The sequence below is a fragment of the Melanotaenia boesemani genome, chromosome 22 (genome assembly GCF_017639745.1).
Source record: "Melanotaenia boesemani isolate fMelBoe1 chromosome 22, fMelBoe1.pri, whole genome shotgun sequence".
In the NCBI taxonomy this organism is placed as follows: domain Eukaryota; kingdom Metazoa; phylum Chordata; class Actinopteri; order Atheriniformes; family Melanotaeniidae; genus Melanotaenia; species Melanotaenia boesemani.
This window is the reverse complement of record NC_055703.1, coordinates 13,886,229-13,902,423: the sequence shown is the minus strand read 5'-3', so window position 1 is coordinate 13,902,423 and position 16,195 is coordinate 13,886,229. Positions and strand designations below refer to the sequence as shown.

At 36.7% G+C, this 16,195-nt stretch overlaps 1 protein-coding gene across 2 annotated transcripts in view; it reads left to right on the top strand.

Annotated features, from left to right (window-relative positions):
* The first annotated feature begins 1,164 nt into the window (after nt 1–1,164).
* si:dkey-71h2.2 (low density lipoprotein receptor adapter protein 1) overlaps nt 1,165–16,195 on the top strand; it is a 39,416-nt gene continuing 24,385 nt past the window's right edge. For both annotated transcript variants that reach the window (XM_041976458.1, XM_041976459.1), the window contains exon 1: nt 1,165–1,707. In XM_041976458.1, the coding sequence (XP_041832392.1) occupies nt 1,485–1,707 (223 nt within the window). In that variant the 5' untranslated portion in view covers nt 1,165–1,484. The remainder of the gene's footprint in view (nt 1,708–16,195) is intronic.

The following is a 16,195-nucleotide window of genomic DNA, read 5'->3' as shown; positions in this document are numbered from 1 at the left end:
AATTATATTTTATTTAATATATGTTCATTTTGAATTTGATGCTACCAAACAGGCAGGGCTATACATAGTGTTGCATCAATTCTCATTTTAGTTTGATTTATTATTTTAGCTGCTCAGCATTTCAGTGCCTCACTGACAAAAAAAAAAGAGATGCTTTTCACATACAGTATGTGACTACTTTTCTTTTCAGCCTCAGACTGGTTTAAAATTATTTTATGACAGAGCCATGCTTCAGAATGTAGTTTGGCATTGTGTAGCTCAAAAAAGCAAGACCTTCCCATAAAAAGACACTGAAGCATATGTTGTTCCAAAACCTGTCAATCTCATGTTCAATAATACTCCTATACCATCATAGACATTGACTTTTGGACTTTGCATTGACAATATGTAAGACTGTCCCTCTGATTGTTAATCTTGGGAGTGCTGCAATTTGCAATTTCAATATTAGATTTAACGCTTAAATTAGACACATTCCATACAAGGCACCACTCTATTTCTGCAGCATTTTATATAAAAAAGACCCCCCCAAAACATATCTAATTAATGCTTAATTTATGCAGGATTCATGTTGACACAAATGATTGCATTTGAATGTTAAAAATTCTTGTGACTGCAACAATAATGAGCTCAGACAAGTTTGTACATTTGCAACTAAATGCACTGGATTTCAAATACAAAAAAAAAAAAAAAAAAAACGTTATTAAAGACCCATGCATGTGCATATGCATCTATATACCATTTATATTAAAATCCTTAATTCCATTGCAGTTTTATTTAGGTAAATGTGATTATTTGGAACAACTTATCTATTCAGTCTTTTATAGAGGAGTGAGCCTCTGCCCATTTCTTCTCATGAAAGACCCGGCCCTCCGGATGCATTTTTATAAACAGGCTATATATTTTTTTCTGTTTGAATATTTTATATGTTGTATTTGTAACCATTGTAAATCAACATGGTTTAAACGGATTTTAAAATGTTTAATTTACACCTTTTAACATCTCTGTCATTATACAATATTACGATAACAGCTAAGAGACACGAGGGGGCGCCAAAGATTAAAAAACAAACTAGAACACATGCAAGAAAATTTTACTTTTTTTTATTTTATTTTAAGAACTGTATATTTATCTCAAGAATGTTAAATAATGATGTGAACGGCCACAGTTTGGTAATTTGGTAATGAAATAAAACACTTTAACAGGCGTGAAACCACAAGCAAACGAACAGATAATCCTAAAACAAAAAAAGTCTAACAGTAAGCACATTAAGCATAACCTCATTACTCAGTAATTACTTTTTTTTGCATCAATAATACAATAATGATTTTTATTAACTGGAGCACTTTGGAAGAAGCTCTCGGCTCCTGAAGGTTAGAAGGACACGCCCTCAACTTTGGAAACGGTGCAGTGGGTGCGCGTGTTGCCCTCAGCAGCTCACATCACCGGGGAGAGACGAAGCGGAGAGACCGTCGGTCGGAACTTGGATGTGTGTTTCTCTCTTTTTACGTTCGTTACTCTCTGGCGAACCGGTAATCGGGTGGACAGCAACTCCGCTGTATTCAGCTCCCTGCGGTGCGGAGACTCAGGGGAATCCACCTGGCGGAGAGCGAACACACCTCGTGATGGATGCCCTGAAATCAGCCGGCAGAGCGATTATCAAGAGCCCCGGCGTCCCGCGGCACACATGGGGAACTTCTAAGCACGAAAGTGAGTGGAACTGGGTGTGTGTTTGGCTGGTAATGGCTCCAGTGCTCCAAGAGTAGCAAGAGTAGTGTTATCTAGCCTATTACAGAGGGAGAGGAGGGCGTTTTGTGCCTCTGACTGGTTGTTGCAAAGACATGGACTGCTGTGTTTTATTAATAGAGAGGGTTCTTCTTCCATTTAAAAAAAAAATCTTGTTACCAACTGTGGTTGAGCTGGGTATATAGTAAATAGCTTCACAGTTACAAGCTGCTTTAATTATGTTGGCAGGTCTGAGTTGTACTTTAGCTGCACCCTGTGTGCTGCCTAGTGTTCCCCACAAAAGCAGCTTGTATTAACTAAAGCAAGCTAATTAGATCTGGTACATTAGAGACAATTAAATCCAGCTGTTGACCTGCTAAAATAAACTGCCACAATTATTCAGTTAGATACACAAAAATGCAGCTAATAATAGCAGTTTTCTTAATTTATTTGCTTTTAAACGACTAACAAGACATTTGAAGATGTTGATTTGAAATATTACGACTTATTTTTTCTCTTTCAGTAATTAAGTAGATGAAAAAAATAGTCCATATTATGCTTGTTCTATGGCAGAAACAATTCTTTGCAAATGCATGTCCTTATATTAGTGATGAAATCCTGGAACTATTGGACCATTATTTCCCTGCAGCAGGCAATGATGCCCCAATGTCATCCTGAAGCTTTTTGGGGAGAGTGTTATCACCCTGGAGGACAGAGGTAGGTCCCAGATTATGGAGATATAGGATGGCAACTAGCTCCAGAATCTCACTTTGGTATTTCTGTTTATCAATTAGGTGCTATTCAGGTGCTAATCATGCATCTGTGACTGTCACACACCTGGCAGCACTTGAATTTCAAAACAAGAGTGAATACTAGCTAGAGAATATTGCAGGGGATTTTGGCACATTTTTTGGGGGTCCACATTTAGGTGTGTAGCTTATTCCACAGAAGATGATCCTTACAAGTTATATACCTTGTTGGCTTTCCAATGATGTTCAAAACAACAGAAATTGGTATTGTTAAATTTACCAAAAAAAAGTTTGTAAAGATGATTATGCAAAATATTAAAGATTATAGCAAATATTTGTGCTATTCAATGTGAAAAAATGCTCTAAAAAAACAGTAAACAAAATGCACAAAAAAAAAAAACCAAACCTAGAGGCTGACGGTATTCCCACTTTTCCTTCTTTGTCTGTCAAATGCATCATGATTGAAAATGATGAGTACTGGAGTTCAACCTTCCTACTTTCAAGGTTCATTGAATGTGGCATGATTGTTAAATTTTTACTGTGTTGTTGCTCACTTCTGTTCTTGCATTCAAGTTGTGTCTGTGTGGTTTTCTGTTAATGTGGAGAAGCAGTTGGTTCAATGAGTCCTGCGTTCCAGTGAGCACTACTGGCCAGAAGAGTTGGAATATTGATTAGACAATTCCTTATCTGCAGCTGAAGGCAATATGTGTGCATTCATTGAAAGAGGTGCAAAATATTGGGATTTGCCAAAATTCCAATACAGTCAATCTATAGCTCTTTTTCTTTTTGTTTGTTTTCATAAAGTGTCCATAAATAAAGATTAGAAATTAACAGATTGCTATAAAACTCAGTGGAGTACAGGGGGTTGTGACGGCTGAGTGGCGGATCAGAACAGCATAATTATCACACCATCACTGACAGACTGTTTTGCTGCCTGCGGTTCTGCTGTCTCACCAAAGTGTCAAATGTAGATTTGGATGCTCATTCCCTGTAGTTACATTGCCTGTAAGCCTCTAAATGCTAACATGCTGCTTTGCCTTATCCCAAATTCCTGCTTAGTGAATAATCCACTGCCTGTGCCAGCTTTCATCAAACATGACTGATTAATTTTACAGCCAGGAACATTTTCTTGGTGTCTTTGGGCTCTGTGGGAAATTTTCAACATATTTTTTTTTTTTTAAATTGAGCATTATTTAGAAAATACTCTGATTTGTTTGTTTTAGAGTTTCTTTGGATGCTTTGGACATATTTGGTTTTAATTTTGAACATGTCACGATGCTGCAAATGGTTGCTTTATTTTTCTGCAGCACCTACAGCAAAACAGAATAACCTCAGTGGCTTTAGGAGGACAAAAGCTGACAAATGAATCATCAACATGTCGTCCTGGAAGACATTGTGACACAGTGTTAGCAGGAGCCTCTGCATTGTGCTTTTCTTCTCTTATTGTTGTTAGAAGCAGAGACAATGAGGGAGCAGTAAGCAGACTGTCAGTGTCAGAGCAGAAGCCAGCTGGATTTCTGCACCTGATGACAGCAGCAGTTTGTGTCTGTAAACCACCAGAGAAATCAAGCTGGAAAAATGTGTATGCTGCGGTCACTGATGGCAAGAGTGACTGCTGATGTCCTGAAGCTACTTAGTAGGCAATTTGCTGAGAGGACAGCGTCTGTATGCCAGCGTGCTGCGATGCATCAGAGCTGGCTGTCAGAATGCAAACAAGGTAACACTGAAGCTGCTTGGCATGGACACAGAAGTTAGGTGGGATTAAAGCTTTTGTAAAAAGAAAATGAGTTTTTTCTGTCCTGTCCATGCAACAGAATCACATGCAAAATGCTGATGTAGCAGGTTGCCTTGTCAGTTTGTTTAATATGGACACTCATAAGAGACATTTTAAGACAAAGAAATATTATAATCTCATTAAAAATAGTGTGAAGGAGAAATGAGGTGGAATTATTTAATTAGACTTTGACTTGGCGGTCACATTGGAGGAAAAAGCTTTTACTAAACACACTAGCATGATTAATTTAGCAGTTTCTTGACCTCTGCTAACACCATTTTCTCATAAAAGCTTTCTCTTAACAATCTTTATGTTGGACATTGTTAATAATCTGGGCTTCATTTCTTCTGAGGAATTGCAAATGCAGCACGGCCCCACTTCCCCTCATGGCTGTCGGTTATAACTGTTGAGGTCAAAGTTGGTGTCAGGCTGGACAAGGACACAACATGCACTTGAAGTACAAGCTTTCCCCTTGGATCACATCACACAGGAGCAGTACAGACCTTTTCTGAGTCTCAGACATCAGACACATTTGCCCTTGGCTCCTACCATGTCCCTGCTATACAGTCAACATCAATCCATGATTTTCCAGTTCTAGACTGGCCTTAATTCAGTAAGGCTGTGTCCTTGGGGTCTACATTGTATTTTTTTTATAACTTGTTTTGTAGTGTGCATGTCATATTGTGGTTCTGCTGCATGAAAAAAGTGGAAAAAAAAGGAACATATGAAATAGAAAGCCTTCAAACACATCCACAATTTCTCTTTCTTTTTTTCTCTCCACAACACAGAATGAACATGCAGTTTTTATTGCTGTGCTTTGCAGCTCAGTTGTAAGTTTGATCTGAAGTCAGTGAACCCACCAGTCATTAGTATCGACTGCTGGAACTCTGACAACGTCTGACTTTTCTATTGAACCTGTTGGTATGACTGAATAGTGACTGACATGGTGTAGGAGGAACTGGTGTTAGTTAGCACTGACTTCACAGAGCAATTATTGCTCGATGGCTCATTAAAACTCAAGAACCAGTGTGTCAGGTTAATACCAGTAAAGAAGAAAACACAACCCCATCCCCATTGAAGGGTTGATAAGAGTGTTTAGGAGAGGGATAAAGGCTGGGATTAGTGGGCAACAAATTACACGGATTTCTTCTGCTTTGACTGTGATCAATAAGATGACAACTTGATAATTAAGAAGTGACGGTTTATTTTATGAAATGAGTTAGTAACATTTAACTCAGTGGCCTACACCAAACATGAACATGACAAACTAGCGCCAACAAGAGGTCTTCTCTAGTTGCCATAGTCTAATTAAACAAAATACCACTTAAACAAACCATAACAGTGAATTCCAGCTGTCCTCCAGGATGTCCAGTTTATCTCTGTGCAAGAACGCATTGCTCAGAAGTTCTGAAGAAGGTGACAGCATATGGGTTATACAGTAAGGAGAAGCAGAAGACTGCAAAGAATATAAAAAGATAGCACAATGTGTTCTTCTGTAATATAGGACAGAGCTGATCTCATGATTACCAGCTGGTCTTTAGTTTTGTTACTCAACATTTTGATGTTGTGAAAAAGTGTTGGTTGTTTTTGAGAAATGAAGATTAAAAATGAGAAGTGATTGTGTGACTTGGTTAGCCGTTAGCTTTCTGTGATGACTGCCACCAAACTCAAAGATTAATAGGCCAACAAAGGAGATGAAGACAGAGTCCAACAATGGCAATCAAGTACACATGCTGAAAATTCAAGAGATTTAATCAACTTTCCTGATTTGTCTGACAGTCAACTGTAGACTAAGTGTAGAAAGTTCCTTTAGATACCAAATCTGTCGTCTGTTCAGACCTGGTTAATGAAATTTCCAACTAAGCCAATTTTTTTCATTACTATGATGAGTAGATCACGATTATCTTGATCAATTGCAATAACATAATCACTATTTATGTGACTGAATAAGGGGTAATGATTGGTAGCATTAATTTGTGGACCTGTCACACATAAGACCTGAGTTTTAAACCCTGGTCCATCCAAAATGTTTAAAATCAAATTCTTATGCTTTATAACTTTGCTTCAGTTTCAGATAATTTGATTATTGATTTTTCTTTTGTTTTGCACTAAAAGACTAAAAGAAAAAAGGTTTTGCCGAAATTTGAAAGCTGCACTATACAGAATAATGCAAAAAATAAAGCACATATATACATATTAGCATAGATATTGTGGCACTAGAGTACTATTGCTCTGTGGAAAATCATAACTATTACACATTCTGAGGTATGCCACCCAGGGTGTTTTTGATGTCATAACAATTAACCAAATTATGAATTAATAGATCAAGCAGGTTTACTAAAGGCTGGTACCGTGTCAGTAAAACATCCGCTTCAATACAAGGCAAACAAAATTTAACCTGCAAGTGGAAATTAACTAAAAGAAAAAGATGGCAAAGATTTCTAATAAATCCTGTAAAATAAAAACAAGACAGAATTCATAACTGTAATATTGCCATAGATTATGATACAGCATTTCCATCATTGCTAAAGGAGAAAACCCTTGTTTTGTTTAATGCATTTTGCACATACACCAATATAATGAACATTTAAAGCTTAACGTATCCCCTTTAAGCCTAATAATTCATCCTCACACACTCATCTGTCTCACCAGATAGGTTGAGGAAAGATTAGATGACACCGCGTTGCTGATGACTTTTTATGCTTCAGTCTTTCAGGATAGTGACCTGATATTTAATTTCTTATTTTAAAAATCAGTGTATGCTGATGTAAAGTATTGCTTGCTATGAACTGATAAATTCAAACAACTGAATCTTTTGCTTCTCTATAAGATCTTTTAATGTCATGACTGAGGAACCTCACCATAATTCTAAAATAATTAGAATTTTATTTAGTTTTTTTGGACTTATCTGGAACAGAGAAGCAAACAGTGTAATTTATTTTTTTTAAATTTAAACAAAAATTATCTTTTTTTTCTGAAAAATGTGCTGGATTCTTTATGAGAGCATGGCCTTTTGACTCGTTCCACATCAGAGGAGAGCTACTGTCCATGAGCTAAATCCCCTACCACTCCGATTAGTAGGATTATTGTCAGAAGCACAACCACCTCACTGACAGCTCTACACAGCCTTTATTTCAGTCTGCTTTTTTACTTGACTTATTCTTCCACTTGGTTTCATGTGCAAACTTACCCCCCCCCCCAATCTTTCCCCCAACAGAGTTTCTATTACCAAACAGTCTGTCTCTGTGTGACTAATGTCATTTAAGCCATGCTTGTAGTGAAGCTCGAGGGATGACAGTGTGTGTCTCTCAGTGTGCGCTGTATGTTTGCTTTGACTGAAATAACTCAGTAACTACTGTGTGCATTGTTATGAAATTCTTGGTCTATTACAATGAATCCCAAAGATTTGGATGATTCCTTATTTGTTTATTCATATTTTATCTGTTCTTAGATATATAGTTGACTGTTACATTTAACATTTTATGCCATTCTGGTCCCTCTGAGGAAGAATTTCTTTGGTTGGTTGATAGAGGACAAGCAAAGGTAAATTGCATTAACAAAAATCTGGATGTTAGTTTTGATTTTATGGTCAGATTTAGTGTAGTTAAAAGCAAAAATGCAATTACAATAGTTTTGCTTCATATAGAGATCATTTAGTTATAAAGTTTTTGCAATTATTGTAAGCTTGTCTTTTAAACTCTTAATTTTCATGACACTGTACATATTGTTGGGGGGGTTGTCAATGAGGGCGACAACAGTGACAGTCTCGTGTTTTTAAACTTTCTAATTCTTGCTGGCTAATCTGTTACCTTGACTCTATCTCGACCATAAACGGAACTCATTTTGCAAAATGGATGTGACACAGTAATAGCTTTTGTCTTTATTGTCGTTTTTATGAATGTCAGAAGTCAAAATTGCGGTTTAAATTAGATTCAGTTTATCACCTGGCTCTGAACTTGCTGGCGTTAGCAATTTACTTCAAGCATTGCAGCAGTTTGGTACAACCTCACAGGTGCTAGTGAAATATGACTGTCGACTCCTATTCTGTAGAACTATATTTTCATTTTACAGTAAAGTAATGCAGCTTTATCTCAATATTTCTAATCCAGTTAATGTCTCTCTATAGATGGGCCTACTTTTGTTCCCACCTTATCCCACAGTGATGCTTTAAGGAACAAGCCCAGTTTGATAGATTGCTTAATTTTACAAGTAGATCTGGTGCCTAAACGCAAAAAAAAGTGTGTGTGAATTACATTAAAACAAACAAATACAATCATATTTTCTCATAGGTAAATATAATAGCTTGGTGCTGCAGTGCCCAAGGCATAAGAAGTTGAAAGAATAATTCTGATGTAGTGTCACACAGGGTTTGAATTACACCAGGGCTTTCAGGGGAGCCTTATTTTCAAATGTGCATCGTGACTTCACAATAATATTAGTGCACCTAGTGCAGTCATAAATATGGTTACCACCAAAACCACCCTGCTGCTGCTACTATATGCAGCTTATTTAATCAGAAACAAAGACAGAGTTCTTCTAACAACCATAAAAGGAAGCATGTAAAGTGTTGTATAGACACTCATAGCACATAACAAGCAATGCTGCAAAGCGGTGCTGGAGGAAACAGATCAGGTCACCTGCGAAGTTTTAATTAATTTAATTAAATAAATGAATAAACACACAATGCTGACAAATTTAATGCTGTCCTTTTCAAGAAACATCAAGTTATCGAAAAATTAAATGTAACCTGAAAGTGGACTATTTTTAGGGCTCCCCCTTTAAGTATCAACTCTTTAGGGGAGCTCCTCTGCCTTTCAGGGTAGCCAAGCTCCCCTTAGCTCCCCCATAATTCAAACCCGGGTGTCAAACCAGAATCCACTTTCCCATTTAGTTAAAGTCATGTCATACACTACCTTCTCAGATCTCCAAACAGTTTAAAAACTGTGCTCATGAAAATATGCTGTAGAACCATTAAGTAAAAGCTACCTCCTTGTCTTTACGCTGGCTTCTGCAGCAACAGCGTACAAAGCAGCTTTGATACTGCAGCAAAGTTCCAATTTTGTTATGTCCTGGAAGTCTTTTTTAATGAGACTTTCCTCAAATGTTTAGAACTGAACTTCATGTATTTCTGCTCTTTAAACCTGTAATTATAATGTAGCAAAGTAGAACTTATGAGGGTGGGTGTGATGTTCCACAATACACAGATGGTAAAGTTGCAGTGTATTTTTAGCATATGTACTTCATCTTTCAGGCTTTACTGAAGTCTGATTAAAAAAAAAACAAGCAGAGAAGTTTAAAGTTTCATTTTCATTTTATGCTCCATGTTTGTTGATGAGCTAATTGAAATTTTTGCAAAAAGATTATAGAGCTACACAAGAATGGCAAAATCAGAATCACAGTTATTTCAGTTGATATTGAAATCCTTACATGCATAATATACTACTACCCATTACCAGGTAAAGGCTCCAGATACTTCATTGTTATGAGGGAAAAAGAAAATATCCTGAGCTCGATCAAAGGTTTTATCAGTATTTGTTCAACACTGAGCCACTAAACTTGGCACAGACATTTTCTAGTGCCATATAACTTTTACATTCTCTTCGTAAAATATTAACACACCTGGCACTGACACCATTATTACCCATATACGCAGTTGGTAAGATAAAGCTGTAAAAATGCTAATAACTGCTGCACTAATGTAGACAAAACTCAGAACTTGCCTGATAAAAAATGCTGCCATGGTGATATCGAGGTGGTGTGATCACCTGCAGCCAAATGTGCAGCTGTTGGTCTGGTTCATGATCCTAGCTTCCTGGTTTAGCTGCACAAACTAAGTTTCTTATGTCATGTTTTATACTTACAGAAATTATTTTAGGTCTGCCTAGCTTCTGGTATCATTGAAAACTGAAAGTAAACTTAATTTTACTTGGATCACTTGGATGTTTATTGTCATTCTGATGCTGGAAAACCATTTATTGCCCTCTGCTGTGTTGCTGTGCCTCTTCAAACATGTTTATATTATAAGGGAGGGGATACATGTTCTCAGATATCATTTCATAATGCAATTACTTACACTTACACACTGGTGATGACCTGATGTTTTTCAAATCAGACACTCAACCTCACAGAAATGGTCACTTTTAACTCTACCTGCAGTTCAGCTATGTAAATTAATAATAAACAAGTTTTAATATTTAGTATAAACAGAGGAAATATAATCATAATTACCTATTTCAGCTACAGTTAATCATTTTAACTGCAAGGGATTTTGCATTTTATTACTTTTGGATTCTCGTCCTTGATCAGATCATGTGGAAGTATTTTGTAAAGGGTGATATGCAGAGATGGATTCATGCTGGATTTTACATCATACTGGACCTTTATAGGAATAAACTTGTACATCATCAAAAAGTGCACTAAAACTCACACAAACGACACCTGCAGATCACATGCTGCAGGTGTCGGAGTTTTGTCCCAGCGTGGTGCTGCAGCCCTATTCTAGACTTCATAAAATAAAACCAAATTTCTCTTCTGCTCTGTATTGCACATTTTCTGACTACAGCTTACCAAGATCTCCATGAAGCACATACACACCTGTGGCTACAGGTGACCTAACTGCTAAATTAATGAACAGCTAACATACAGCAAGAATAATTTCACCAGTAGGAGGAAAACTCACAGCTGGTCAGGGATGAACTCTCCTACATCCACAAAAAGCAGGAAGAAGCTGCACATCAGGCAGACCTCCAGAGAGTAGAGATTTGGCTGCTTTGGAAAATGTAAAACCGGTTCCTGAGTGGAACCGGGTTTGGATTCCCGTCCCTGCATTTACCAGAAGGTGTTGAGCTGTCAACTTGCAAAAAGATTTCTCAGGATGCATGATAATACCAAGTTAGGACAATGCCTCAATTTTCCTGGAGTAATACTGTATATAATATGCCATTTTTTCCTCTCATAAGTCAGTGTTTAATCAAAGCTTACTTAGAGCCCATCTGTCATGTTTTACTCCTATAGGTTTTGAATCGATGCCCTTAAATCCCAACTGTTTCCCTGAAGATTCACCTTAATACTGTCTTTGTGGTTTAAGGATAAGGTAGGATGTTGTAGCTGAACAGTGAGAGTTTTGTCTCGCTATGTCAAGATAAGGGCTTAAAGAACAGGACGTGTGCAACATCTAACAAGGTGCATGTGTCGTGGTGCTGGTTGACTTTTCATTTCAGAGAAGTTAAATACAACTTTTCCATTTCTTGTAATTCATGCTGAAAATAATCCCCTATAAGCAAGATTGGTAAATTCATATTTCATGATGTTGATTTTGGGATTCTATCATGTGTTGTGTCCTATATCTAGAGCAGTAGGTATATTTTTGTCATTGCTCCAATCCACAAATATTGATTTTACAAGCTGGGCTTTGTGTTGCTAAGGGCTGCTCCACATCAGATTCCATATTGATTTTCTTACTGAGGCTCTTGATAATTCTGACATGGCGAGTGTATAAGATTTAATTATGGCTCACAGACAGTGTATGTATGCTGTAAATTATTTTGTTTTATATTAAAATTTCTGTCACCCCCCTCCCCCAACCATGTTTTATTACTGTTTGAATTATATGGAGTTAATCATGGTATTAAGCACTGCAGTCTCTCTTGAAGTTTTTTTTTTTTTTTAGCGGCATCAAGGTTTCCTGGCCTGAAGTGAAGTGAATTATGCAACAGTGAAAAAAACTGAGATATCCTAACGTGGGAGAGGTGCTTTCAGCTGCATCAACACGCACACACACAATTTAGCTTCCTGTGTAGTTTACTCTGCAGTGGAGCCTGAACATTTGAGTGTCTGTCTGTTTGTTGCCTGGCGGCTTCCTGTGAAGTGGGATAGGCTTTCACTGGTTTAAGGGAGCCTCCTGTGTGTGTGGCCATGTATAGATTTAAGAGTGCATGAATATCAGCTGAATCTGCTGCAGAACTAGACACAAATCCCTCCTCTGTGTTCTGTACCTGTGAAAAATTCAACTCCCCTCACCATTTTCTGACACACCATTTTCCAATCTGAGCTCAGTACAGAGAGTGAAGACATCCATGCCTAAAAATAACTTTAAGCCATCAAATTGAAAATGGGAAACCTCTGTACCTTAGTACTGTGTTGAGAAATGCATTGTTCATGCTGTTGGTGTTGAAATAAAGCACAGAAAAGTCCAACAGAAGTTATCTGTTGTAGTGCTTGTCTGATTAATTAACATGAGTCAGCGGTGCAGAAGCCAGCTGAGATAAGTGACTGATTCCTTTGATTAATTTTAATTACAAAGTGAGCTGATGATAATCAAATTTAAAAGCTGCCTGATTATGTTTTTATTGGACACAAGGGCTGAAAATCCTCAAGAAAAAAAATTATGAGGCTATACTTTCATCACTATATTTATATTATACACTACTCTAAAATCTCATTATTCTTTAAAGTCTTCAAGTTTAAAATGTTTCCATAGGCTCATCTTAATCTCCCTATTTTTTTATTTTTACATCAATAAGCTGCAGAGCAGCAGAGTGATTAGAAAACTTTTTACCCCCAGATGTACCTCATGGGCTAGTAAAGGACATAATATGCAGTCTGAAAGGGAAAAAAAAGAAAAACACCCTTGCTTGTGTGCCTCCAATTCTCGTGAGCCATGCTGAGGCAATTTAATATTTTGTCTTTTTAAAAGGTCATTTTTTTCATTTACAAATGCATCACTCAAGCTCTCACATTGATTATCCCTTTACCTTGATGCTCCAGAGACATGACACCTAGAACCGAGGTGTTTGGCTGTGTCAGACCAGCATCCATCACTTAAGTGGAAGGGTCTGAGGTGCTCTACCACATATGAAGAGAGAATCCTCTGTAGGATACCCTCATTTATTAAAGGAGATACTCTATTAAATCAGCAGCTCTCAAAGATGACTTGTTTTGTGTGCTAATGGATTGTAAATCCTCTGATTGCTCCAGCAAGGCCTTGTTTTGCCAAAACTCAGTCTCATCCATGTAACAAAAACAAAATTTTAATTTTGACCTTATTATTAAGACTTCGTTTTAGAGAGCTAGCATGCAGATGTTGAAATGAGATTCGACAGACTTCTGTAGGAAAAGGTCTGCATCAGAAAAGAAAAACTGGACTTTTTGAATTGCTAATGAAAGCCAAACTTGGATGGATCTGAGGAATTTTGCTTTATGAATAAATATCCATGAGGAAATGTCTTCTTCAGTTCAAAAGTTTCTGTATTTTTGATGCAAAAGTATTATTTCTGCTGTGAAATGTTCACTTTCTCCCTCATCTTCCCCTTAACATGAGTCTTAAAGGAGTCTTTAATCCTGTCTTATAGTTTTAAGTTTTGAATTTGTGAGCAATGGCTCAGTCACTAATATTCCACGTTTGTAAGGCAACAACTTTATTTTGAAAGTTAGTTATTCTGTGCAATATGTATTTAAGTCAGTGTAGATTTAAATATGTAAATCTCAAAAGCAGAATCAGACAAACAGTGGTTACTTAGTCATTAAATAGAAGTGATATGAGCCACTTTTAATGGACATTTACTCTGCAAGGTGCCTCTTTTTTTAATGCCCTTTAGTCAATAATAAACTATAATGGTTAGTAGATTGTAAACAATCTGTTTGATAAACATATGATATTTGATATTCTTTGCCAGGTTCATAAGCGTTTAATGGTTTTACCCAAGCGTTTAAATAAAACCTCATTTTATCAGAAGATAAAGTCCTTGTACCGAAGCAGGTTATTAGTGTCCTCCTAAATTATTAACATGAGGAATCACCAAAAAACTAAAATATATAAAGACAGAAAAAGTGGAAAGCAGTAAAACCAGAACAATGAGCATAAAGATATTAAAACACCGAGGGTAAAGATGTGTGATACTGTAATTCTCATTAGAAGACCTATATCCTGGAACAAAGCAGTGTGGCTTGTTTCAAAAAGAAGAAAAAAAAATGGATATAATATAATCATTGTCTACTTATCTGGCTCAGTCCTCCTGTACAATACTCACCAAATGATACTGTCTGCAGAGTAAATATTAACACAGTTATAAATAGAGTGCAGGAAACCGTCCAGGAACAAAATCCTACAAGTCTGTTCTGACTTTTAATTTAAAACATGTAATATCACAGTTACAAACTAACCTTAGTGTTAATTCCACTTCATTCTCTATAGACACTTCTAGGGACTAATTCTGCAACTTGGAAAAGATGAGACTGTTTAACCAAAAACATCAGTTTGTTCTTCTCTGATTAGTGATTCACTGAACCTTTGGAGGATGGGAGAGTTGGGTGCTGTTTTGCATAGTAACTGCTGAATAAGAGAATTAGCATTCATGATATGATTAGCTCCTTTTTTTTAATTTAATTACGACTGACCCAGCAACGGCTTGGGGACCTGTCCACAGAGTACCCTGCCCCAGTAGCTGCTAGGACTGACCCTGCATTGGAATAGGCAAGTTTAAACGATCGTAGTGAAGTTTGAATCGGATGACAGGATATTTGATCACAACTGTAAGCCTTTTTAAGAAATCACTTGACAGACTTTACATTATTTCATCTAGTTTCACTTTGTTCTTATCAGCTCTCATTATGCATTAGCTCCATTTGCTTACCCATGCACGTTCTAGAAGATTCCCACTGTCTATGATTACCAGAAGTTATGCCGTTTGAAATGAGAGGCTTCAGTGAAGTATGCTGGAAATTAAATAATGCTGCAAAAATCTGACTTGCACTGATTTGTTGAAGGTGTTTCAGGGAAAGTCTTTGCTTTAGTTGTGCACTTCAAATACTTTTTATACTCTAAGTGAAATAAAATGTAATCAAAATACAGAAACTTGATGACTGACAATAAAACCAGTATTTTGAATCTGTTTATAGTTTTACTATTTTATTGAGCTGGCTTGTGTTAACCCTATTTTGACAGTTTTGTGAACAGAAGAGGATAAGCTTTACATGATATATGTAATTTGTATTATCAAGGAAGGCTTATTGTATGTTAAATAAAAAACCTAAACATTTGTATTACTGTTGTTGTCCTTGTTATTATTCTACTTTAACCACTTGCTTTTATCCATTTCAAACCGATAACAAAGTGAACTGTTCTCTATAAAATGACATATTTCTGTTGCATTACTGGAATATTTGCTCTTGTTTGACCATTTTTACTGTATTTAGAATCATCCAGAATACCTGGTGGTGCAAAAATGAGTTTGAGGTGACATAAATCCAAGAAAAAGACTTCATGTTATTTACACATTTGCACCACTGCATATAATTGAGCTGGAATATTCTGCAAGAGTAATTACCAATGAGAAAACAAACCAACAAACAATTGTCAATATCTAACTAAACTAAAATGCCAGCTTGACCAAACTGATAACCCAGGAAAGGTAAAAAAAATGGGTGCAGTAGTTGTTTTTGAGGATAAAACTGAATTTAGTGACAGCAACACAAACCCAATAGAAGTGGTGTGCTAAAACATACCTATGTCAAGTTGATTTGAACTGAAGGAAATTAATTTTGTTGTGTTTTTAGGGCTTTAAAGGTTATTTAGAACGAAGGAGGATTTGCACTATTTTACTAAATGTGTGGGATTGTCATGTACTGCTCCAGATGAACTTGGAGAATAAACTAGCTGCTATCTGAACACTTTGTGCAGTTTGAACACTCATTTTGAAGCCTTGCCAAGGTGTATGGGAATGCAATTAGCAGGAACCACCTTCCTGCTACTGCCAGGTTGTCGGCACTAGAGCCTGCGGTTGCCTGGCAACATCAGATGTTTGATTCAGTTATTCACTTTATACTTCTCACTGTTTACATATGGAGCTGCATCCTAGATATAGTTGAATTTTTTACAGTGTCCTGAATAAAGATTGAAAATCTATTCATCAATTCATCAATTTACCAGTGACAGCTAGAGATTATCCCAGCT